Source organism: Apiospora marii (genome assembly GCF_038362585.1).
Source record: "Apiospora marii strain CBS 49790 chromosome Unknown utg000003l_segment0_segment0, whole genome shotgun sequence".
In the NCBI taxonomy this organism is placed as follows: domain Eukaryota; kingdom Fungi; phylum Ascomycota; class Sordariomycetes; order Amphisphaeriales; family Apiosporaceae; genus Apiospora; species Apiospora marii.
Genome location: NW_027117374.1, coordinates 1015603 through 1040343, shown reverse-complemented (window position 1 = coordinate 1040343; position 24741 = coordinate 1015603). Strand labels below are relative to the sequence as shown.

General features: G+C 53.2%; 11 protein-coding genes across 11 annotated transcripts; 4 read left to right on the top strand and 7 right to left on the bottom strand.

The window, feature by feature from the left end:
• Positions 1-441: 441 nt before the first annotated feature.
• On the top strand, positions 442-2283 carry PG985_003814 (tripeptidyl-peptidase sed3; the record flags this gene model as incomplete). Its single annotated transcript, XM_066823583.1, has 1 exon — positions 442-2283. The coding sequence occupies one exon, from the start codon at positions 442-444 to the stop codon at positions 2281-2283; it is 1842 nt and encodes a 613-aa protein (XP_066686743.1).
• A 123-nt stretch (positions 2284-2406) lies between these two features.
• On the bottom strand, positions 2407-3388 carry PG985_003813 (uncharacterized protein; the record flags this gene model as incomplete). The annotated part of the gene is made up of 3 exons (XM_066823582.1): positions 2407-2644; positions 2697-3115; positions 3173-3388. 3 exons carry the CDS (start codon positions 3386-3388, stop codon positions 2407-2409), a joined length of 873 nt encoding a protein of 290 aa, XP_066686742.1.
• A 2473-nt stretch (positions 3389-5861) lies between these two features.
• PG985_003812 (uncharacterized protein) lies at positions 5862-8159 on the top strand (the record flags this gene model as incomplete). The annotated part of the gene is made up of 1 exon (XM_066823581.1): positions 5862-8159. One exon carries the CDS (start codon positions 5862-5864, stop codon positions 8157-8159), a length of 2298 nt encoding a protein of 765 aa, XP_066686741.1.
• Positions 8160-8383: 224 nt separating this feature from the next.
• PG985_003811 (uncharacterized protein) lies at positions 8384-10283 on the bottom strand (the record flags this gene model as incomplete). The annotated part of the gene is made up of 5 exons (XM_066823580.1): positions 8384-8590; positions 8641-9539; positions 9610-9628; positions 9703-9830; positions 9893-10283. The coding sequence occupies 5 exons, from the start codon at positions 10281-10283 to the stop codon at positions 8384-8386; spliced, it is 1644 nt and encodes a 547-aa protein (XP_066686740.1).
• A 1271-nt stretch (positions 10284-11554) lies between these two features.
• Positions 11555-12067, bottom strand: PG985_003810 (uncharacterized protein; the record flags this gene model as incomplete). The annotated part of the gene is made up of 1 exon (XM_066823579.1): positions 11555-12067. The coding sequence occupies one exon, from the start codon at positions 12065-12067 to the stop codon at positions 11555-11557; it is 513 nt and encodes a 170-aa protein (XP_066686739.1).
• A 348-nt stretch (positions 12068-12415) lies between these two features.
• PG985_003809 (uncharacterized protein) lies at positions 12416-15243 on the bottom strand (the record flags this gene model as incomplete). Its single annotated transcript, XM_066823578.1, has 5 exons — positions 12416-13475; positions 13570-13808; positions 14387-14420; positions 14483-14906; positions 14955-15243. 5 exons carry the CDS (start codon positions 15241-15243, stop codon positions 12416-12418), a joined length of 2046 nt encoding a protein of 681 aa, XP_066686738.1.
• Positions 15244-17146: 1903 nt separating this feature from the next.
• PG985_003808 (uncharacterized protein) lies at positions 17147-19435 on the bottom strand (the record flags this gene model as incomplete). Its single annotated transcript, XM_066823577.1, has 1 exon — positions 17147-19435. One exon carries the CDS (start codon positions 19433-19435, stop codon positions 17147-17149), a length of 2289 nt encoding a protein of 762 aa, XP_066686737.1.
• Positions 19436-20082: 647 nt separating this feature from the next.
• Positions 20083-21534, top strand: PG985_003807 (uncharacterized protein; the record flags this gene model as incomplete). Its single annotated transcript, XM_066823576.1, has 3 exons — positions 20083-20362; positions 20422-20815; positions 20877-21534. The coding sequence occupies 3 exons, from the start codon at positions 20083-20085 to the stop codon at positions 21532-21534; spliced, it is 1332 nt and encodes a 443-aa protein (XP_066686736.1).
• Positions 21535-22535: 1001 nt separating this feature from the next.
• On the top strand, positions 22536-23594 carry PG985_003806 (uncharacterized protein; the record flags this gene model as incomplete). The annotated part of the gene is made up of 1 exon (XM_066823575.1): positions 22536-23594. One exon carries the CDS (start codon positions 22536-22538, stop codon positions 23592-23594), a length of 1059 nt encoding a protein of 352 aa, XP_066686735.1.
• Positions 23595-23841: 247 nt separating this feature from the next.
• On the bottom strand, positions 23842-24078 carry PG985_003805 (uncharacterized protein; the record flags this gene model as incomplete). Its single annotated transcript, XM_066823574.1, has 1 exon — positions 23842-24078. One exon carries the CDS (start codon positions 24076-24078, stop codon positions 23842-23844), a length of 237 nt encoding a protein of 78 aa, XP_066686734.1.
• A 45-nt stretch (positions 24079-24123) lies between these two features.
• On the bottom strand, positions 24124-24726 carry PG985_003804 (uncharacterized protein; the record flags this gene model as incomplete). The annotated part of the gene is made up of 1 exon (XM_066823573.1): positions 24124-24726. The coding sequence occupies one exon, from the start codon at positions 24724-24726 to the stop codon at positions 24124-24126; it is 603 nt and encodes a 200-aa protein (XP_066686733.1).
• Positions 24727-24741: the final 15 nt, after the last annotated feature.

The window sequence follows — 24741 nt, the reverse complement described above, 5'->3', positions numbered from 1 at the left end:
TACCTGTCGTCAAGTACTTATCTCCGAACCTCAAAGCTAGATATTCATCAGGGTTCCGTCATGGGCGTTAGATCTCTGGAGATGGTAGCGAGCGGCTCGGCGAGCCCGGCTAAATGCCCGCAATCCGGCAATTATCTCATCCTCCGAATACATCATTGCCCTTCTGGTCCGACACCAACAGGATCAGTGCATATTTCATATCAAAGGGTTGCAGCAGGGTCCCGATGGTTGCGGGCGATCCATTTGGTTATAATTAGATTGTCATGTCGCTTGAAGGTGTGTAATAACTCAATCTCTTTGGCGATGCGTTCTGCGCCACTACCTACCACGCCAGGAGTCCGCCCTCAACACATGATCGACAGAGCGTCATTCTGGAAAAAAAAAAAAAAAAGCTGCCTGTCAATCTCGAAAAGCGCTCATGCATGGTGCCTATGAATGAACATGAGGGTCATTTACACCCTCCTGGCTCTGAGCGGCCTGTGTTCTGGAGCCGCTGTGAGGGAACGACATGTGCTGGCGCAAGTGGAGAAGCTGCCCCAAGGATGGGAGTTCGAGAGAAAGGCGGATGTGGAGGATAGCATGACACTGTCCATTCATCTTCGTCAACCGCGAATGGCAGCGCTGCGGAGTCGGCTCGACCTCATCAGCGATCCGGATCACGCCGACTACGGCTCTCACCTGACGCGGGAAGAGCTTGATCTGTATTGTGCGCCAAACCCAGCGGCAGTAGAGTCGGTTACTGCATGGTTGAGATCCAATGGAGTCGACAAGTTGAAGCTCAAGGGGTCATCCATCAACTTCGCCGCCCCCGTAGTTGTGATCAATGCACTTTTGAAGGCCGAGGTGGCCGAGTATTCGTTCGAAGGATCAATGACGAGTCTACGATCGCTACATCACTCGGTGCCTGCCCATCTGGCAGACGAAATTGACCTGGTGCACCCGATATCCCATTTCACACCGCCCGTCCAGAGGCGGGCCAGTCCACAGAGCACCGCGCAAACCCCAGGTGTCGGCAGCCGACAAGACCAGGAATGCCCGTCTTCGGTGACGCCCGGCTGTCTGCGAAAGCTGTTCAAGCTCCCCGCCCTGCCAAACGAGGACCGAGACTCACCTCTGGCACGGATCGGTATAGCCGGCTTCCTGGACCAGTACGTCCACTACGCCGACACCGACATCTTCTTCCAGAAATACGCCCCCTACGTCACCACTACCAACAGCAGCAGCAACAGCAGCAGCAGCAGCTTCGACGTCGTCCTAGTAAACGGAGGCCAGAACCCGCAACTCCCCTCCAGCGGCGCCGGCACCGAAGCCAGCCTCGACGTCGAGTACGCCGTCGCCCTGTCCTGGCCCGCCCGCGTGACCTACTTCTCCGTCGGCGGCCGCGGCGTGAAACTGGACGACCAGGGCGCGCCCTCGCTCCGCAGCGACAACGAGCCCTACCTCGAGCTCCTCGAGCACCTCCTGGCCCTCCCCGATTCATCGCCCCACTTCCCCCACGTCCTGAGCGTCTCCTACGCCGACGACGAGCAGTCCGTGCCCCGCGCCTACGCGGAGCGGGTGTGCGACCTGTTCGCGCAGCTGGCTGCGCGCGGGACGACCACCGTTGTAGCGACGGGCGACGGCGGCGTCCGGGGCACCGGGCAGGTCACGCAGTGCGTCAGCAACGACGGCGAAGGCCGACCCATGTTTATCCCCACCTTCCCCGCGAGCTGCCCCTACGTGACGGCCGTGGGCGCGACGCTCGCCAGCGGCGGCCCCCCGTTCGAGGCGGCCTCGTTCAGCGCGGGCGGGTTCAGCAACTACTTCCGGACGCCGCGGTGGCAGCGGCGGGACGCGGCGTCGTACGTGGCCGCCATGGGCCCGTCGCACGCGGGCTTCTACAACGCCAGCGGCCGCGCCGCGCCCGATCTTAGTACGATCGGCATCAACTACCTGATCCAGTGGGCCGGGCTGCAGACCAGCATCCTGGGCACCAGCGCCAGCACGCCCGTCGTCGCGGCCCTCGTCGCGCTAATCGACGAGGCGCGGCTCCGGGCGGGGAAGCCGAGTTTAGGATGGCTGAACCCGGCGCTCTACACGAGTGCGGCGGTGCGGGCGGCGTTGGATGATGTGGTGGGGGGGACTAGTCGGCAGTGCGTTTATCACGACGATGTGGAGTTTGGTTACGAGGCGACGAAGGGGTACGACTGCGTCACGGGGATCGGTTCGATTGGGACGTTTGATAAGTTGTATCGGGCGCTATACGCAGTAGAAGAAGGCAAACCGCCCGTAGATACTCCGTAGGAAGATAGGGGGTCAATCCGAGATATATGTATACATTTGGGGGCGTTGGATCCCGCGGTGGTCTCAAGAGTAAGTCTTACCAGGACCCCCACTTGTTTCCCGTTGTAACCATGTGCCCAATCCTTAAGCAGACAAGCTGATGCAGCCGGAGGAGCTATCCTCGTTGAAGATGCCGCCCAAGATGATGCCCTCGTCGATGCCAGACTCCTGGATGCCCTCCTTGGTGATGTCGCTGCCGCCGCCCAGGCCCTTCTTGAGGAGGCCAAAGTGGAACTGACCTTGCCCGCTGTTGTCGTTGGCGAGGGCCTTGGTCTGCTCCTTGAGCGCGGCGGCGCCCTGCGAGTAGAAAACCTGAGTAGTCCTGCATCGTCATTAGCATTCAAAAACTCAAACCTGTGTCTTGTTCGACTTACTTCTTGTTGAAATCGTTAGTAACCGCAAAGTTGTGAAACACGCCCTCGGTGAACTTGGTGCTGAACAGCGTCTGCAGCGGCTTGCTGTTGACGTTGCCGAACAGCTGCAGGGTGTCCGGGTCGGCCGTGGCGTCGCCGCCGAGGATGGTGCCCGTCTTGAGGACGAACTGGTTGGTGCTGAACGAGTTGTCCTCGAGGAAGACGAGCTGGTACTCGTGCGTCAGGTTCAGCGGCCGGGCCGCGTCCTTCATGACGCTGAAGTGCAGCGTCTTGACGCCCTGCGTCGACGCGTCGGTCCCGCTGTTGCTGGCGATCAGCAGCTCCGCGCGCCGGAAGCCCGTCTGCACGTTGGTCGCGCTGGGGGCGAAGATGGACTTGTCGTTGATGGTGACCTCGACGGGCTTGGTTTTGGTGTCGAACTGAGAGTGGGTGTTAGTGCTCGCACATGCATACGGATACGCTGGGGTGCGACTTACCAAAGACCCGTTCACGGCGGGCGTCTTGATGACGTCGCTGAGCTTGAGGCCCTTGCCGACGACGTTAGAAGGGTTGAAGATGCCGTTGTCGGCGTCGAACATGGCGGCCGCGAAGCCCGTGGGGACGCGGCCGTCAAATTGGAGCTTGCACTTCTGCGAGGCGCCAAGACTGGCGAGCGACGCCAAGGCCACGAGGAACGATGTTTGAGTGTGCATCTTGAAACGAGTTGATAATAAAAGTGTGGAATAAAACGGGTACCAGCACCGAAATAAGAAAGAAAGAATGATGCGTATCAAAGATGCGTGTAAAGAGTGACGAGAGCGGCAGTGGATGAGAGACCTGGTTGTGAGTTAAAAGTTCAGGTCGTCCCGAAAGATAGGACGATGCGGGAACTATATGCACGACCGTTGGCGGCGAGGTCGTTCCGTTCCCTCTATTCGTCTTATGTTAGATAGATCTGATTGATGGATTCGGTCTGTCCAGACCGCAAGAAGCAGCGAACTCTGGATCCTCTGCAATTGCATTAGGTTTGGGCCGTGGTTTCAAGCAAAGTTCTCGAACAACAGCGCCCCGGGCCCCCTCGACACCCCTGTCAACGTCTGGTACCACCCCGGTCAAAAGCTCTTGGGAGATCAAACGGCATCCACAATCCAGTCTCACCACGTCTCGAAGCGGAATAGGTCGCACCTCGGCGCTGTCGTTGCCAGATTAGCCCAAAAGTTTATTTTGACAGGCTCCCCGCGATATTTCCTTCTTCGTGTTCTCTCCGTAGTCGTCGACGGATAATCCTCTCTGCCTTACCTGCGGGCGGCTTTTGTGTGAACTGGGCAGATTTCGACCTCAATGTCGCACAGGGAACAGATGCTGTGTACGTTTCACATATTGGCTCTGAGTAGCAATTTTCCTGCGCCACCGCTTGCGCCCGTATTGTCCAACCTCGCTCTGTATATCCTCAAGGCGTGGCTGACGACCTGCAAGGATAGATAAAGTATTCTCATGTCGCCCAAAGCCAAAACAGGCTACCCCTACCGGTTTGACACAAATTATGCCAAGCAGCAGGCAGAAACTCTATCAGCTCTTTCAGCCTGACAGCGATAACTGTGCAAAGCCCTCTGATATATGAAAAGGGGTATACGCCAAGAGGGCTACTCTTACTTATTGCGCACGTGTCTACCCCAATTGAAGCTGTAATATATGGGTATGCCAATCGTGCCACTGGATCAGATGAACAGGCCAGGGTACGGGAAGAAGCCGTCCCCACGACGCATGCAGGACCATATCGATGGGATATCCGGGGCGCGCCACCACAACTGGTCGGCGACTTCCGAGGCCGGGGCAATGAGGTACCCGCAGACCAGGGCCCGAGTTTTACAATGGGTTCAATTTATAGAACCACTGGCGCACCTGGTTTGGAGGCGAGAAGGGCGATGCAACCTTTTGACTGTACTCGGAACGCCAAGGCCAGTGTCAAAAGGCGGGAAGTAACGACACTAGGTACTCAAGGCGGTCGCAGGTGGGCCGAGTATGTGCGAGGATCTAAGTAGAAGACGGCTCTCTCTATCGGTCAAGGAGAGAACTGGTATCAACGGGATTATTGTAAGCCACAGTCCTCGTACCCTTGCCGTTTCCCTTTGTTGCAAAGGGTCACTCCCCGCATCACGGGCCCTTGAGCTGATTTTTCCAGTTCCGATGCACTGGTCGAGATCCACGTGGGACCTGATCGTTATACTTACCTGACTGAGATGGGCTTCTGGATGCAGACTGGGGGCTTGATTCAATAAAGGGGCATCTAAGATCCACATTGGCACAATACTTCAGTCCGCGAGCCCACGGTTTATCAGCTATTGAAAGTTGATGACCATGGTGAGCAATAGTCGATGAGGCGAGTCTTGATGATAAAGAATTCAAGGAACAATGCCAACTCGATATGTTATTTACTGAACCGACATGTGCTCACGTCCTGCGCCGTTGATAGACCAACATGAACAGCAAATTACCAACCTACGTAAAACAAATCAGGCGCTTACGCACTAGTGGAAAGGGTTTGGCCTTGGGTATCACTAATCATGAGGTTTACCGAAAATACAACCATTGTACCATGAAAGTTGTGGGATACCTTTTCCTACGGCCACAGGTGACGTCTAAGGCCAGTTGCCTGACCCAATTTCACACTGACTGACAATTACATGATACCTTCTGTCCTATGTTCGGAGAAGCCAAGACGGGTGTTGGCTGCGACGTGAGCGCCACACTGCGTCATACACCTCGCCGACTGTTTCCATTACCGGTCAGTCGGCTGGGCTTTACAGGGGCAACGTTTGACAGAGGTAGTGGAAGTGATAGGGCAGTACATTTTGCTAGGAGGCGGTGAACCTAGGACAGTCTTCTGCTTGGGTCACTTCAGATCTCGGCTAGCTAACCGTTTGATTTGGAAGTTAAGGTGGTACGTGTACCGCACGCGGAACGAAGGAGTACAGTGTCACATGGCGTAGCCCTCCTGGTACGAGTCAAACCATCGCTGAGGCTCTTCAACTCAGCCTTCAGTGCTTTTCGATCTTCTCCCATTCTTGCGACTGATGTCATTTCTTAAGGGAATGCCACCCCAGTCTAATCCGCCCAACATATTGTGGTCAAAGAGTACCCTTTCCCATTGCGTGGAAGCCCCTTTCAACACAGCGTTTGCCAAATATGGCTTACCAGATCTCAAACATCTCGATTCTCCCAGGCCGAGACATGGAGTCAATAGATTTACACGATACCTCCTCACACCTCTCCCGACACCTCTCCCCACAACTCTCCTCACATGACACCAGTACTCCACAAACTGTGTCCAGCCTATCGAGGACCCACGGGGCCGATGCCCAAACACTTCTAAATGAGCCTGATCATGAGGTTCTGCCAGAAGCAGAAACACTTTCATCCGTCCACACAGCCAACCGACGTCGGTATCAGGTATTTGCGCCGTGGAAATGGGAAATCATGTCCCTTGGCCTTTGCATCGGAACCAATGTCGCCATGTTTGTCATTCTGACAAAATACAACCGGAAACATGTACTCAACTGGGGATACAACATCAATCTGAGCACAATTCTGTCCATGCTCTCCACGGTTCAGCGTGCAGCGCTACTTACCATCCTGACATCCATAATCTCCCAAGCAAAATGGCTCTGGATCGGAAACCAAGCTCGCCCGCTTCAACATCTTCACGTCATGGATTCGGCTAGTAGAGGTGTTTGGGGTGTAATCTCTGCTATACCTCTGGCAATGAGAACGAATCCTCGGTTATTAGCTACTGTGCTAATTATTCTAGTCTCGTTTGGTATTGGCCCCTTTACCCAACAGGCTATTGGCACTGAACCTTGCCCTGAAACAGTATCAGGACAGGCTATGGTACCATACACACTTTATGTCTACTGGCCATTTACCACCCAACCTTATTATAACCAACCACCCTCAGAGATCGAAAAAAATATCTACAGCAGTTTGATGGAACCCAATGGCCCTGAAAGCAACCTACGCTTCCAGTGTACAACGGGCAACTGTACATTCGATACCCGCGACGAACCCGTCAATACCACAGACATCGATGGCGTTGGAGCTTTTTCCACTATGGCTCTTTGTCACAGATGCGTCGACGTCACTCATCTGATATCATCGGGATCGACGCCGGGGACAAATGGAACAGTAATCACAAACTACTCCCTGCATGGACTTGTGGGTTATAACCAGGTCGAGTCGGCTTTGCTATTCAAAGGAGACGGCGCCTCCAATGTAGTTTTCCAATCGATCACCTCGAATCTCAGTTGGGCTGGAAAAGCAATCCCCCAAGATGTCCAGGATATATCAACATCTGCTCTCGCCAATATCACCATTCTCGCATGTAATAGCAAGCGATGTAATGGACAGAGGAACGACATCTACGCTTCGACTTGCGTCCTATATCCCTGTATCCGATCCTACAACGTGTCAATTACCAACGGGGAGCTTGACCAAAAACAAGTATCAACTTCGCCTACAATCACCAGTGGTTTGGTCCAAGCTGAAATATATAGTAACGGCCCATCCGGCAATTATACAATTCTTTGGTTTGGGGACCCAGACAGAGTTCCCATAGACTGGATAGCTGCCAAAAGCCCATGTCGTATAGGAGACAACGTGTACACCCTGCAAAACATATATTTCGGGTCTAATCACAACACAACCTGGTCTTGTTCGCGTGCCACCAATGGAACTCATGGAGATTGCGATAGTGTCACGGACCCGCAATACTGCCTTTATCGTCAAAGCAGCCAGCACGGACAGGCAGTGTCATCCATCTTGTTCAAGTACCTTACGCAAGAATGCGTATATATGGTAAATGATGATTTGGAATGCAATGATCTCCCATCAGCGGTGCAGGGAAGTGTGGCCAATGTATTATTCCAGCGCGGCAATGTCACGACAGAAACGATCGACGAATACTTTGATGCCCTTGCAGCCTCGATATCGAACCAATATCGGAACCATTATGGGCGTACACCACCTACATGGTGGGTGGCATCAGCGGACGATCCACCATTTGGCGAGGTCCATGGAGTTGTACAACAAACGAAGACTTGCAACAAAATATACCTGGAATGGTTGGCATTCCCAACGGCCATTACAGCTCTTACCGCTGGGATTTTGCTGTGGACAATCGCGGAATCCTGGGGAAAGCGGAGGAACCGTCCGGTCTGGAAAGACCACGTCCTACCCCTTCTGCTCTATAGCAACCGGTTTACACGTGGGGTGGAAGGCTCGACCATTACCGAAGAGAGCCATGCTGGCGACCGAAGTCCGAGTGATGACAACGAGAAACTCCTAGAGACGGACGAGATGGAAAAGCTGGCGGTCAGCTTACAAGTTCGCTTCCAATGGCCTGGAGACGAAGACACCAAGGCTGAGGCTGTGCTGAGAAGGAAAAAGGGACTCAGGGACGTTGATGTTGATTCTCTGCTGCAAGAATAGGCCATCATTGATGATGTACATGGGTATTTAGTTAGTACCAAAGCACAGGTATTCAATCCGCGTACGTGGTGGAACGTGATAAGGGAGGCTTCATTTGGCAGTCATTGTTTTCAGGGGTAATGAGACAGAAGGGTCGGAGCTAACGGGCCGCAAGGATTCAGTATTTAATTGGAAGGTTACTAGTCACCCATACTGTATGCCTAAATTCGTAAGTAACATTGAATCTAGTCTATATAGCGATACCACGGATGTCTATCTCCAAGCTTGTTGACCTCCTCCGCGGACCTCCCCTCGAACAGGTAATCCCGCCCGCCTCTTGCGCGCAGATAGTTCTCCTGCCGCAGTTTATAGCTGACAAAGGCGAATAAGATGGCGGCGTACAAGATACAACCGGCGGTGACCGAGTGACCCACGATGAACCGCGGCCCGTACTGCGGCAGGTACAAAAAGGGGAGGAGTATACCCCCGCCAGGTTCCCCACCATCTGAATGGTCCCCTGCCCCGCGGCTCTCTTGTAATGGCTCGGGAGGTTGTTGGCGGCCCAACTAATAGGCATCCCCACAGACACAAACAGCCCCCCGGCCACGACCAGACAACCAATATACTGCACACGCGGATCCGCATGCCCACCGGTCCCAAGAAGGACGCAGTACCCGGTAATACTGACCATGCAAGCCCCCACGACAAACATCCCCCGATGGCCGATACGGTCGCTGAAGTAAGCGCACAGCAGATATACCAGCGCCCCGAAGAAGTAACATGGAATCGACAGCAGCTGCGACGCGACGGGGCCGAAGCCCATGACGTGGATGATGGTGGGCAGGAAGCTGCTGTAGCTGTACAGCATGGACGCGACGCCGACCTGGGCGACGGCCATGACCAGGACCTTCCAGTCCCGCCACGCGGCGAAGCACTGGTCCCACTGGATGATGCCGCGGGAGTCGGGCACGCCCAGGTGGGTGCCGTCGAGCTGCCGCCGGACGGCGAGGAAGGCCCTCTCCTTCTCGGTCAGGTACGTGGCCTCCTCGGGCGTGTTGGCGAGGAGGGGGTAGGCGATGGCGCCCAGGATGATGGACGGGATGCCTTCGATGATGAGTAGCCACCGCCAGGCCAGGAGGCCTCCGCGGTGATTGAGAAAGCTGATGGCGTAGCCGAGCAGGCCCGCGATGGAGCCGGCGAAGGCCGTCGTGGCGAACAGGTAGCAGATCCGGGTCCCCAGCTCGCGCCGCCGGTAGAAGAAGGTGAAGTAGAGGCACACGGTGGCGAAATAGCCTGCCTCAAACAGGCCCAGAAGAAGCCGCAGGATGTAGAACTCGTGCTTGGTCCGTACGAGTCCGATGCATGAAGAGACAACACCCCAACCAATCGACAGTATTGGGACTGGCATGAGAATCGGGTGTCAGTAGGACGTCGAGAAGTCGGCTTGAAGACTGTGTCTAGAGCCACTCACTAAACCGTCTGGGCTGGATCTGAAAGATAAAACATTCGTTAGTATTGCCTTCTTCTCCAGCTAGCAGGTAGTCATCGACGCGGTGCTTCTCACCTTCTTCACGAGCAGACTGGCTGGCGTTATGCCCAACACATAGGTGATGAAGAGGCAAGAGACAGCCAGCGGGAAATCTTGCCCATGCATCCCTAACTCCTTCTCGAGGCCGTACAGGCGCGCATTACCTACCCACAAAGTCGTGTCAAAAAGCGTCTCTTTCTCTGCGTCCCCTTCGACCCGAACTCACCGATATTGATGCGGTCCATGAAGCAGCAAAGGTAAAGCAAAATGATGATGGGCAGAATGCGCCGGTCGAACTTTCGGACGAGCCGGGCCTCCTCCGCGCGGGACATTTCCTGCCCGAACCGATTTTCGGAAAGCTCCAACGCCGCCTCGACGGGCTCCCGCTTGGCCGTCGCCAGCGCCGCGATGATCTGGCTGGCCACCTCCTCGCGGTCCATGCAGTCGGTGCGGAGCCGCGCGCCGCCGCTGTTCACCGCGACGATGGAAAAGCCGTTGGAGTCGCGGAGATGGAAGAGGTGGTCCTCCGGGGCTGTCGCCGACGACTCCGTGTGGCGTCGCGCGAGCTGCGAGGCCGAGGCGGGGGCGGCGGAGGCGGAGGCGTCTTGGATCTCCATGGTGCCGACATAAAAGTGTCTTCTGTCATTAGATCTGTTTTCTCCTCGCAAAGTTTCCCAACGGATAGGCTGATGAAACAATGGTGCGATTGCCGCGTTGAGCGCTGAGGGGACTGGTTTCGCTCGGGGGGGGTTCCTTAGGACCCGGCGGCGAGGCTTGGCAGGTCTCTGGGCGCAACCCGCTCTTCGGAAAAAGCACCGGGGGAACTTTCCGATTGGGTAGCACTGCGAAGTGGGAGACGTCTAAAAGTGGTTTGGCTCCACGGGGCCACTAGGAGAAACGGGAGTCATTGGCCGGGAGCGGGAACCTTCGCCAAGTGGCCGCCGAGTCATGGACCCTGAAGAGGGTTCAGCTGATGATCCCGAGCCAATCAAGCGTGCCTCGGAAATATGCCAGCGAATTGCTTGTTTTCTCAGGCTCTGATGCTTGCATGATGTTCTGCCTTCCTGCAACTAGTCCAGTACCTTGCAGTTTCTGGACTTCATCTTGGACGCGAAGTATCAGTAGCTGGGGTGCGGACGCAACTTCAATGACAATAAATTGGTCATATGGCGAGGAATTCTACCGGGATTTTATATAGTTGAGATATTACTCGCAAAGACGACCAGGTCTGGTGTCGGCCGAGCTTTCGTAAGCCTATTGATAAGAAAAGGGATCTTCTTTTGGCACTGCACGGCCGTCTACTACCTACTTCTTTCATCCGATCCTTGACTACAGCTGACATAATACGAACATTGCTTTCCGCCATAACCGTTCAATGACCTGACGTCTTCAAACAATTGCCCATCAGACGTCATTCATCGAACTAGAACGCCTGGGTCTTCCGAGATCACCAGCTGTGAACATATCAGCTTATGGAAACCAGGCCTTGATGAATTCATGGAAGAAATCAAGATCAAGAAAGGGGAAGGCAGTTTCCTTTTGTGTGCTTGCTCACTGTCTGCGCCTTGAATGTACGATGGGTTTAACCACCTGCCTCAATCCAACTTGACCTGGTCTACTTACCCCTTTCTTTCTTAACACCCAAGTCTATCTGTATCTCCACCTCTGAGGACTTTTCACTTTCAACCCCCAAATTCATTTCACCTCTGGATGTTACATCCGAGCCGGCCGAAATGGAGCCTCCAATCATTCCCAAGCACCACCTTATCTTTGGTAGGAAGCCGCTAGGAGACTCTCCACGCGCCATGGCTTCCTCATCTGTAAGCTGCAGTAAGCATGAGTTACCCTATCTTCCTTGCAATGTGATCTAGCCCCCGTGAGAAGAGGCCTAGCCCCCATGCGAAGAGGCGGGACGAGATCTATCAAGTCTGATGTACCTACCATCAAGAATCCTGGCTTTCTTCTCCATCATCTCGAGAGCCTCCCGCAGAAAGTCGGAGTCTACCGACTTCACATTCAACCACCACCGCGCCCGATCCATGGGCGTCGCCTTGCCGTACCGGTCCTTGAGTCGCGGGTCGGCCCCGTTGTCCAGCAGGAACCGGACCAGCACCAGATTGGATGGGTCGCCGATGCAGGGGTTGCAGTACGGCGGCCACTCAATGGCTTCGTGTAGCGGACGGCCCCGGTAGCCGAACTTGTGGTGGGGTTCGGGGTGGCTGTAGACCCTGTTCACGTCGTGGCCGTCGGCCAGGGCTTGCTTGATCCACGCGAGCTTGGCGTCGGTCGAGGCGTTGAGGTGCAGGATGGTGGCATGAAAGGGGTATTCGCTGTCGAGGAAGGGGGATTTCTCGTACGGGTGCTCTCGCCAGTTTTTGGGGAATATGAAACGGCCGGTCATGGTGTTTGGAGGATGGAGCAAGCGGATGGCGGGTCAGCCAACATGCTTCTGTGGTAGAATTGAGGGCAATGCCAAGACTTGACGAGCGGCGCAGCCCTGCTGCCTAATTCTATGCACCCTAAGCCTGTATGAGATATAAGCCACTGGATTTGGCGATGCCATTCCTTGATTTGCCAAGTGTTGAACTTTGTATTCTAATAAACGTTAAACCTACGAGTTTTCCAAGCTCCGCAAACCCTAGTGAATACGTTACCTAGTTTCTATGTACTATACCTACCCTTGATATTGTATTACATTGCGTATCGTGTCAGATGGTACACTGTGAGCCATCATCTTAGCCCAGTAAGGCTAGCCTAGGAGGAAGTCGATGTCCATGCGATTGTCCCTCTCGTGGTCCACGACAGGGTTTTGTTGTTCTCCGTCGCTTTCGTGCGCCTCTGCGTGCGCCTCTGCGACTGGCTCGACTGGTTCGACTTGGTCCTCTCTGTCGGTACCATGCTCATCAGGCATTGGTTCATCCGGGTCTTGACTCTCCCCGTCAGGCGGAGATGAAGGTTCGATGCCTTTTTCGTCGTTTGCCTCGTAGTCCATGACCATTATATCATCTTCCGACTCGTCCTCCGACGCATCCTCCGACGCATCCTCCGACTCATCTTCCGACCCATCTGCTGTTTCATAATCATTCTCGTAGCCCCTAACTATGATTTCGTCTTCTATTTCTTCTTCTTCGTCGCTCTCCGTCTCCACGTCGCTCCCCTGGTTTTCTGCGGATAGTCCAGCCCATTCACCTTCTCCACTATCATCGTGCTCATCCAGCATTGTTTCATCGTCGTTCTCAGAATCGTCCTCGTCGTAGTCGTCGGGTGACGGGTCGCGAGCACGCCTCTTTGATTTCCCACTTCTCGGCCTATTGCCACACGGCTCACAAGAGGCCATCCCGGGCCTGCGCGGCGCTCGCTGGCACATCCCACACAAGCCCTTGCTCAGGGCCTCCGCGTACCGTGCTTTGTTGCGCATGGTCGTTCTTTTTTTCGTGGCCGGCTTTCGTCTGTACGCTTTGCGCTTATCCTCGCACGTTTCGCATATCAATGTCCCGCCCATCGCGAGCTTCTTGCCACATTTTGTGCATATCCCTTGCGCCTTACGATCTCTGTGGCGAGTGTCCACCCCTCTTCGGCGACGCCCTACGGGGCTCTGCACGCTCGGCTTCGGTTCATCAGGGTCTCGCGTTTCGCCCGCCATGTCCATACCGTCGCGGAAAAGGCTCTTTCTCTCGCGCACTTCGCACCGATCTGTCCTGGCAGTGGGTGCCGCCGTTCCACAAACGGTACATAGCCCTTGTTCTTTCTGTTCCCGAATTCGGGCCGCCTCGCGCTTCTGCTGGATCGCCTTTAACTTTTCCTGCTGCCTTTGCCGGCTTTTTTCTTTCGACGCCACTCGACATACGTCACAACTTTTGTTCTTCCCCATGACTGGATGTTGACCACACTTTCCGCACATACCGCGAGGCGTTTGGTCTGACACCAACCATCTCGACATCGAGGCAGCCTGGCAAGTGTAACAAATCGTTTTGTTTCCGAGAACTGGTGCTTTTCGACACCTGACGCATAATACCAAACCACTGTTTTCGGAATCTTTCCTCCCGCCCCCCGCTGACTGGCTCGGCAATGACATAGCCACGGTTTCTCGACTTGATGGTGTGGGCATTGGGTCGCGCCCACTTGTGGATAGCGTTGTGCGACTACGGGTTGCTGGTGTCATGATGTCTGCGGTAAAGTTGAATGGTATTCTGGCCAAATCTAGCTGACATTGGTTGCTCAAATTTAATATCTTTATAGATGTATTTGTAGTAAATGTCTGAGAATGAGGTCAATAGCCATTGTTGCTGGCGCTTAATGGGCCCCTTACATGCCATTATCTTTGCTTAATCCATCTAGTCTTGAGAGCTATTCCTAACAAAGAGCAGCAATAAAGGCATTGTGCAACCTCTAAAGCCACCATTTGCATCAATTAAGGGCGCGCCTCTTGCTCTTTCCCACCGTCAACTACTGGTACCAGGCGCCCACGAGACTACGATGTCAAACAAGGTAGATGGAAACTATCAATTGTCATAAAAGGTATCATCCTATATCTGTAGAGTTATTCTCCCATGATGCAACGTCACGTTTGTAGTCTATTGTCATATAAAACGGGAACTTGGGGGTGGAACCTTCCATCTCCCTTTATGTACTGCCAACGAACACGACCTGAACCGCTGCAAATCTACTGAAGAGTTAGCCCTTTCAGGTGACAAGTGGAAGTGGGCTCCAAGATACGTACGCGGAGGTAGCCATGAAGATCTCGACCCGGCGGACTTTGGACACAATCAGTAGAGCTAAGGAAAAGAAAGATGTGAAAACCAATATCAGTCCCAACCGGACCACCATGGCCTTGACATAGTATAGAACAAAGATGGAAACGACAGGAAACACGGTGGACAGGAAAGTGGTTACCGCAGTGGTAAACTTGGCGAAGTTGGAGTCCTTGTAAACAAAGAGTTCTTGGTCCCCCTTTTCTTGGTCACGCACAGCAACCTTCCACCTATGCCCCCATCGGTCGTGAAAGAAGCCCGGGATGACCCGGAGAAGCCAGCGGGTGAGAGGGTCATTATGATCCTCGGCCTCCTTCTGTAGTACTACCATGTCGGCTGGCTCAACATCCTCCCATGTCCTTCTCTCGAAGCCTTGCAGGAAGCTGTTCCCATACCCAGGCCGCCTTAGCCAGTCTCGCAGAATGTCCAAGCTTTGCTTCTGAGGAGAGCTCAGAGAGTTGAGTTGAGCTTGTGTAAGCAAAGAGCTGTCTAGACCACGTAAGCTCAAATCCTAACGGGGTCGGCGTAGCACCTTACTGTATTTTGCCAGCTTGTCTCTTGCGTCTAACCGTTTTGTTCTTTGCAGGTTCTCGCCGCCTGACCTGAAACTGTCCTCCATTACTTTCCAGTTGGTCTGAAACGATTGACGAATAGGGTCGTCAGAGCGACTATCCTCGTCATGTATTTCCTGCAATTCCTGCTCGACATGAACAAGCTCGGCTTGCATGTGTAGAAGATTCTGCAAATTCAGTTTTCGAAACCGGCGGAATATTGTGACATCATGATATTCGTCCATCAGTGATGCAAGACCTTTGTAGTCGGGCATCGTCACTGACAAATTCCGACTTTCGGATGCTAACGTGTCTCAGTAGCAGCTACGATGTGAAGTTCACTAATAAGAAAGCTGCAGGAAAAGCATTTTATCTGTAGCCTGACGAAACGGTAAGACAATTTTGTTTCAAAGAAACTAGAAGCAAAAGGGGCGGTTGCTTGCGTTGACTTTAAGTCGATACCTGCAGGCTGTGCATGCTGCGGCAGACGTTCCCCGCAGTATCGCACTGTGTCGGGCTTCCATGCGTCAATTATGTTGCCCGAGTCGCAGAGCCACGTATACCCCTTTCATTCGCCAGCCTGATGTTGCTCTTGGCTACATGTTACACAAATGACGTTTTGAAGACGCAGCTGCATACCGACCCAACACTCAGCCTCACGGCAATATATATAATACCCCGATGGTTGGCTGTCAAGAGTGCCTCGCACTTTACACACTTACACCGAGTGTGTGCCGCATCGGTTAGATATCGGAGACTAGTAAGCGGGAATCACAGAATGAAGCAATGAAAGCTTACTTTCATACACCACCTCCGGCTTATTCTTTAGAAAGAGGCTGAGTCGTCGTTCGATTCGTCTGTTGATGTGCTTTATGATTAGCTGACGGGGCGTCTTGCTGCCCGAGGATCTAGGAAACATGAGTAGACTAGAACATTCGTCTGTATTCTCATGTTTTGTTTTCGAAATGTGGCCACATCACACTGTAACGGCTCGCTTAGCGTTGAAAGGGGTTAGGCATTCATGGTAGTGCATACCATGAGTCAGCTACTCAGCACAGTCGAACGGTTCACACCTTGTGTCGACGCTTGGGGCAATATATGCCGACTATTTTTATTTTCGCTCTTCCCCTGTCTCTACAACTCCTACACATATTTAACAGCAAGCAACAAGGCCCCATACTGAGCTGGGCTCGCAGTGACATTCCGAAGAGAAACCCAAGCAAGAGTTAGCTTGGGCAGCTCGTCGACACGTTCCAATAGCCTTGATCACTCTAGTCAACAACATGTCTGAAGCGAGTTTTCCATGCCTCGCGCATTAATAATAGACGTTACTGACACCCCTTTAGTCCGCTAGCCTGCCCAAGCGACTTGTGGTCATTGTCTATGACTCGCAGGTCAACGGCATGGAATTTGAAGCAATTCTGGATACGGAAGATGACGGGAACACGATTTCCCAAGTTGCTATAGAAGGCCTAGGTATTCGGTCAATTGTTTCCTCCGACTCGAACCATGTCGGATCACTAGGAGAAGTCGACCTCCTTTTCGAGTTGAAGGGGGCCGAAAACGGTACCCTTTCGTATAGAAAATTGTTTCGTGTTGAACAGCAGTCACGCCCTGACGTGACTCTCGGGAAGTCCTTCCAGCGCGATTACGACGGTTATGTACAAAGTGGGAGGCTTGCACCCTTCAAAATGGTGAAAATGACCAAAGGTAGTTTACCCGTTCTACTCTTCGAAGACTGAGGCCTAATGCTATGTGTTTCTGTAACTAATACACTTCGGTTCGCAGAGGAGGAACAGGCACTGAAAGAAGAAGAACGCAAGAGGCAAGCGCAGCAAGCAGAAACAGAAAATAAAGAAAGACAGGAACGACAGAGGGCCAGAGAGGAGCAGCGACGGCGGGAGCGGGATCAGTCTGGAAACAACGACCGGGGATGAGAGTACCATTCCACTGTGTACCTGTACTGAAAATGGGTCCATAAAGAGCGCTTCCAGTCCAAGTCCCTACCATCCCTAGATAACCCTACCTGAAAACCTGACGACATAGAATGAGTTGGGCTTAATCGACCCCCAGTTAGGACTCTGGTATCAAGGCAGTGTTCATGTTATTTGAATGATTATAAATTAGCTGTATGGAATAAGGGTGACCCCAGGCTTTTGAAAGCATTTCCTAATTAACCTAGAGGTAATCCCCAGTGTACTGGAGAGTTTTACTCTGCTCAAAGAATGGTCTACCAAGTAGGATGTCCACACCTGCTAGTTTCTCAACGACTAGGAACTGTCCTTCTTGCTTCCTCCCTACTTCGCCTATACTAAATTCAACCACCACTTTCTCCTTCGGGGCAATGATACTCTCGTCCACCTGTATGAAGGGCCGACCTGTGTAAGAGGATCTCACACACTTCAGAATTGTACAGAGATTCTCTGTAATGCAGTTCTCATCAGCTCCCGTATCCAAGAGGGCTTTTCTCGTCACTTGGGAAGCATCACCCTGGCGTTGCAAGATGACAGTGCAGTGACTCGGGAAGGAATTCATAGAATCAATGGACCTTTTGAGTTGCACATGTCGTGGCTCATTATAAACAGAGGGGTCGTGGAAGAACTGGATGTGTTGCTCAAGGTGCCGTACCACTTCCTTGTACAAGACACTACGCACGTCGTAGAGTGTCTGGTCGGCCCTCTTTGTATGGCGAAAATGTTCGGTAAACGTAATGCATCCACGAACGGCCTGTTTGTAGAGTACGCGGTTGCCGGGCACTCCTTTGTTAATGCCTTCCAGCTCGGCATAGACTGCATCTGCATCCTCAAAAGGAGCGGTTAGGGTGATCCTTTGTCCCATCTCAATTTCGAGCAGCAGACGGGCAAAGTACCAAAGAAAGACCCTGCAGACCGCCGGATCAACTCGTATCTCATGCAGCGAATCGCTTCGGGGCTGTTTCAAATCTCCCTTTCTGTGCCATAGCAGGTCTTGGGCGTCCCCGATGGTACGGCACGTGACGTAAGGATGATGGATGTTGAACAGCCACTGTTCGGTCCCTTTATACTGGTGAAGGAAATGGATATTGTCTGCTGTCCATGCTTGTTCCATCAAATGTCCTTGGAAGTAGTGGAGGAGGCAACGAGCCAGGGATAAAGCTAGAGCTGCCTTGTCGAGAAGGTTGAATACGCCTCCGTTAAATGGCGTGTTTAAAAACCCATTCTCAAGCAGGTAAGCGAGTGAGACAGTTGGTGTCTCACTATGGGTGGTGGGGTGGGTGGTGAGTTGCTTGTAGAAGCGGCCTTCGCCAAATTCCATGTCGATAACATTTGGCACGGAAACTCGAGCTTCGCTAGCATGAAGACTACAAAGATCCATAACAGGGTTCTGGTCATCAGGGTCGGTAAAACCTCTATTGTCATCATCAGTAGCGGACAAAGGGTACGTGTTGTGGAGCGCCAGGCAAACCAACCTGGTAAAGTATTTGCATCGCAATTGAATCCAGGAGGCCGACAGGGTAGGGGGACATGAAGATACAAAAACCTTGAAGGGAACTTGTTCGTCCTGGCTCTCTAGACTGAAGCCGTTCAAGTGAACTCTGACGTGATGGCCGGAACACATTGTACGCGAGATATTGAGGAAGAGCTGACAAGAAGCAATCCAAGGGGTTGCATCTTTCCAGTTGGTGACGGGGAATTCCTGTTGCAGCCCAGTCGCCGGCGCACATTGACGCAATTTGTCGCCCATGGCACCTTTGAAGCATGCCTCGGCCACTTGGACTTTCTTCAACAGCTGTTCGTACTGCCCGACGGTGTTGTTTAATCTCACAAACGTGGAGAACCGGTCAGCGTCATTTTCGAAGACGCTGATGAGAGATTGAAGCTTCCGGTAAGGTATCCCGGGACTTGCGGCCAGAAGCTCCCTTGATACCTTTTGCTGCAGCGATGCATTGGACGAGGTGGCCAGAGCTGTCGGCGGGGCTCGAGAAAGACCCGAATCTGTGTCAATCCCCCATGGCCAAGAGCCCTGTGTAGTAGCTTGAATGACTGATACATGATCTGGGCTCTGTTGGGCTCGTAGCGGAGAAGTTTCCAACTCGACCTGCGACTCATCCTCCTGGGACGAATCTCTGGAAACTTCAATCGCACTGTCATCGACAAACTCTTCGAGCACCGATAACAATTCTGACAGCGCACACTGACAGTTTCGAAGAACATGGTCCTGCAACTCGCCAATAGGCTGGCGCTTGATCAGCTCTTCCATTCGCGTCCGAAGCTGTGTCAGGATTGGATTGTCTTCGCTATCGGGGATGCATTGTTGCGGCCGGATCCATCGAAACCATGATAGGAGTTTGGACAACAGCCTTGGAGGTGGACGGTCCTTCGGCGACGAATCTGGCTTGATACGCCAATGCAAATCGGTTTGAAATAGTAGTGGTAGAAGCACCACAATGATACGCCATTCTGGCAGACTTTCATCTACTTGAGGCATTGTCGGCAGACACCGTCAAGCTCGCCATGTTCAGCAGCGCCTGCAGAATATGATAGAAGTGTATTACAGCAGCGACCATTGCCTGACTTGATGTAGAACGTTTCCTTATGATGTGCAATTGCTCGATGGGGGGTAAAGCTTCTCCAAAGATAGAACGCCCGTGCGTGTCATTCTCGGGACAAGACTCCGGATCCCCTGTCTCGGAGCTAAATTAAATGATGAACTGGTGGTCAGTGGCATGTGCTCATGGCGAATGTATAAAAGCTTGGACTGGCACCGTTTTGCCGGTTTCGCTGCTAAAGTTCGGTTGAGATGGCCGAGCGGCAGGGGCACGTTTATTTATCAAATGATATGAGACCGTTAACCGTCCGCTCAGGCTGGCCTGTCTCATAGCTGAACGGACGCTATGGGCTGAAATTCGGATTTCCGTTTACCCTTGACTTTATGGGGCTAAATTGATTGTCTCATAGTTGAGTGCCTGAACGGAGCTGACCGCTGAGGGTGTGCACATCTGGTAGATAGAGTTGATTATTGGCCTGCATTGCACTCGTTGGTTGTAGGTAACTTCTTCAGTCATTCCAACCCCACTTCACTTTTCTTTTTCTCTTCTTGAGCAGCACTGAAGCTTCATCAACGACACAACCTAGATGGCAGACCTGGATAATATCCGAAGTCCGATTTTGGGCAAGTCGCAATTATGTCAAGATCTTTTCAAACAAATATTGGAGACTGTATCTGAGAGGACCGCTGTCCAGGGAGATAGGAGCGTAGAGCTCATCCTTGATTGTTTGAGGCGCTTCCAGTTCTGGGATGGCTCCGTGGGCGTGAAAGTCGAGCCACGACTGGACACCCGCTTACAAAACGAACCAGACTTATATGCAGAAATCCTGCGATCATTGCAGTCGATCGAAACAAACCTCAGAAAAAGTAAGCATGGGCGTTGTCTGTTGGATAGCGACATCGGATTTGTTAACTAGAATCAATAGTCGTGGACGCAGAGTGCCAATCACCATCGTTAATTCCCAATCTACTTCAGTATTTCTACACCACTCGAAGCCGTGATCCCAGTTTATCACCGGCGAGCGAGGCCGCCTTGAGGGAGATATCCACTGGTGTAGAGACGCTTAACACCCTAGCTGTTACAATCCAACGGGCACCGTTCCCGAGCGATGCAGATTCTCTCCTCCAACAGCCAACGGACTCTGAGACTGCAGATGACCAGAGCTATCTCACCAAGCTGGCCACAAGCCAACACATCAAAAGCTTATGTCCAAGCATACGTCAGCCTCTTGCAGACCAACTTGCCACGTCTATAATCGACAGAAGGCAGCGGCTCCTTGACATGCAGACACAACCCGATGGAGAACATGGGGAATGGAAGTAAGTCTGGTCTACTCTACCCAACCCATATATCCTCGTGTAAGGCACTAACCCATCAAAGGCCTTCCAGGCTGGAATGCCTAAAGCCATACGTATGCATTTCTGAGCAGTGCAAGTATCCAAGCCCCCACTTCAGGACTGCCCAAGAATGGCGCAATCACATGGAAAACACACACAGTCCCCAATGGCCACAAACCATCCACGCAATCGCTGATTGGCATTGTACATTGTGCACTTGCGATGTCAACTTCGAGTACCGTCATGAGCTTGAAGAGCACATCCGAACTTGCCATGGTCTCCATGATACTGAGCAAATTGCTCTGAGAATGGAAGGTAGCTTTCAAACTCAGCCTCGTCATGAAGGCATTTGCCCTCTGTGCAATGAGTCAGTACCTTCGAAGACAAGCACAGCAGACTTTTCCTTGACACATGACGAAGGCAGCCAACCCCCTTTTCAGGAGCATGGGATGGGTGAATGCAAAGGTGCATCATCGCAGAGCAATTTGGACGCGATTTCTACACACGTTGCTGAGCATCTCGAGGGTTTGGCTTCTCTGTCTTTCAGCAGCTTAGAAATTCAGACTAGAGGTGTCGAGTCTGGAGATTCCGCCAGTGAAATACTCAATCATCTGGACGCCACGGCGGCTGACGATCCCGTAACTGATGCAGTAGCACCGGGGCTGGAACATCAGATCGAGGGTACTTGGCTAAGTAATTAGGGTCTTGTGCCTGTTTGCAGTTTTCGTATGATATTTTCTTTTATGGGGTTTTCTCTTTGATCTAAGGTAGCATTTTCAATACCAACAATCGATTTTTCTGTTCAACTAGACTGTACCGTAACACTGTTATTCGAAAATCCATATTGTTCAGACCACGGATGACATAGCGCCATATTGTTGCAAGATTATTGATCAACACCGCATTTCGTTGTAATGACATCTTTTCTTTCGGACAAGCAAATGTGAGCTCCTGGTCATCCCGGGAATATTCGAGATAACACAGAGTCCGCGAAACGTTAGAAGACTGTCTCAAAAGTTTTGAGCAATGTTGTAATTCAGAAAGCAAAAATGCAGCTAGTCATGAATACAGATACTGTACATAATCTTCCACATTTTGTCGTATTACGTAGGAAAAAGTGCGAGTGCATGGGGTTTCATAGCGAAACGCATAGATCACAGTGCACCTGCTCCATTCGGTAAATCAAGAGGATGGTCCCTTGTAGGTAAGCCCGAAAGAGGATACCTCAGGGACTAGATGCTATACACAGGTGATTTAGCGGCCTAACTCCGGGGCGGGACTGTCGGAGCGGTGGATATTGTGATCGTTGCCAAGCCCTTGGCGTCATTTCCAGCTGGCTTCGGTCATCGTCCCACCATCTGCCGGCGACACAGAAAGTCAATTGGCGTCAGCCAATCAACATCTTGCGCGATAGCCCAGGGTGCTCGAAACATATCAAAGCCTACTTAGAAGAAAATGTTTCCATATCCTCGGTAACCCAAGATCAGATTGTGTCACATTGTGGGCGGGTGCAAAGTGAGATGGGGGCCAGTGCCAAGCCGAACCTGACTCGAGCTAAAACCCCTGGAAACCACAAGCGCGGCTGACTGGGAGTACAAAAGCCAACGATGCCCAAGGTTTCTTCACGACGTGATTGTTTGGGTGTGCCATCCCCCGCTCGCCTCCGCTTCGTGCAGCATTTTTCCGAAGATCTTCGCCCAGCATGAGAACCACCAAGGTAGTGGCGCTGGCGTCCGCGCCGTTCGCCGCCGCGCAATTCGCGCCCACGCTGTCCAACCCGGACCTGGCCAACTTCTCGGTCATCGCCAACGACTTCTCCGCCATCATTGGCCAGACGCCCTCAATCGAGCTCATCCAGAATGCGACCCAGCCTCTCTTCCACGAGGCGGGCGTTTTCCTCAACGGTAGCCTGTACGTCAGCTCGAACCGGATCAAGGTGGCGTCGGACCCAGCAACGAGCGACCAGACCATCCTGCTGCACGCCGTGACCAACGTCATGTCGGGCGACCTATCCAGCATCGCCCTGAACCCCATGGACACGTCCCAAGTCGTCCTCCCCAACGGCGGCGCCCTCTACGGACCCTCCGGCCTCGTCTTCACCTCGCAGGGCTCCAAGACGGCGAGCGGCGGCCTCTTCACCATCCCGGACCCGGCGGGCAACCCCAATGTCTCCGTCCCGCTCGTGACGGATTTCTACGGCAAGCCCTTCAACTCGCTCAACGACGTGGCCGTCAACACCCGCGATGGCGGCTCCCTCTGGTTCACGGACCCGGACTACGGCCACCTGCAGGGCCTGCGCGACGCGCCCGCGCTGCCCAACCAGGTGTACCGCTTCGACCCGGCCACCAACAGCACGCGGGTCGTGGCCGACGGCTTCTCGCGGCCCAACGGGCTGGCGTTCGACGGGGAGTTCCGCACTCTCTATATCACGGACACGGGCGGGTCCGAGGCGCCCGAAGGGGCGGGCCCGGCGACCATCTACGCCTTCGACGTGGCGGACGGGCCGTTCCTGACTAATCGGCGGGTGTTTGCGTACGCGCCCAAGGGGATCCCGGACGGGATCCGCGTTGATAGCCAGGGCAATGTCTGGAGTGGCATCGGGTCCGGGCTCGCGGTCTGGAACCGGGCGGGGACGCTGATTGGGCAAGTGTTGGTGGAAGGCGGCGTGGCGAACTTTGGGTTCGCGCCCAATGGGACGGTGTTTGTGCTCAACGAGACGAAGTTGTGGCGGATCAGGCTTACGGGACAGTCGGTATTTTGATTAGACATGATATGGTGTCTGGCGGTTTAGCAACTGACTAGACAGAGTGGTAATAATATCAAAACACTACACGACACTGAGTAAAGCAGCTTTATTGGGCTCAGTCTGATGCTGCAGGTAGATTCTAACTACTATTGAGTCATCCTCTTCTCTTCTTCTTCTTTTTCTCTTTCTTCACATCATATCAATCCTCCCTGCAAGGGACGCAAGAACAAGCACGATCCGTATCAAGTACGCAATGTTCGACTCAGTAGACCACCCAGACTGGCTTCAGATCCTGTATTGCGATATCCTCGCACTTGACGGTGTATTCATGCCAAGGTTGGTGATCCGCGAATTGGAAAGTCTGCAGCCGTCCAAAGCGTCTGGGGCTGTCGTCGGGTTTTGCTTTCGACTTCGCTTTCGACTTGCCCTTCTTCCCGCGTGGTCTCGCCGACGGCAGCTCGGCAAGGATGACGCCTACGCCGAGAGGCGTGCCCCTCATATCGCCGCTGGTCTTGAGGATGAGGGCGTACTTGCGATAGGGCCACTATGATAGATTGTTGTTAAGGTACTCGCGCAGCTCTACTTCCTCCGTGCGTGTGGTCATGCTGAAGACATTGTTCGTCGCGAAAGGTTTGAGGTGGACTCGCAGTGGACGGTCGGGGTCGGCCTTGTAACCAAGGGTATCTGACGAGGCGAAGATGCCGGCCCGACCAATATCCACCAGCCCTTCTTTGTTGAAGGTCCAGTACCTGCCCACGCTCTGATAGTCGAGTGATCGTAGTGGGCAGGTCTCGCGCACTTCCTTCCGACAGGACCACGCAGTAAAGTCTATCGGGAGCAGGGTGCCCACGATGTTGTAACTTGGGTCTTGTGGCAGCAACTCTCGAAAGGTCTCCAGCGTAAGAGTCCACGGATTCAGCTGGCTCAACTTCGCCGCGAACTGGTTATCAAAGATGGCCCAGAAACTCGGCATCTCGACGTCGGTCACGGAGAAGAAAGACGCGCCTTCCTGCCATCGAAGATCCCAGATGAACTCTATCGGCCATTGGCCGAATACCTTGTGCTTGAGTTGCTCTTGGAGCCCGACCGGGTCATAGCCATTGTTACATTGGCGAAACCACCCAGTTGCGCCGGTGACGGACATCATCGACTCGTACTGCTC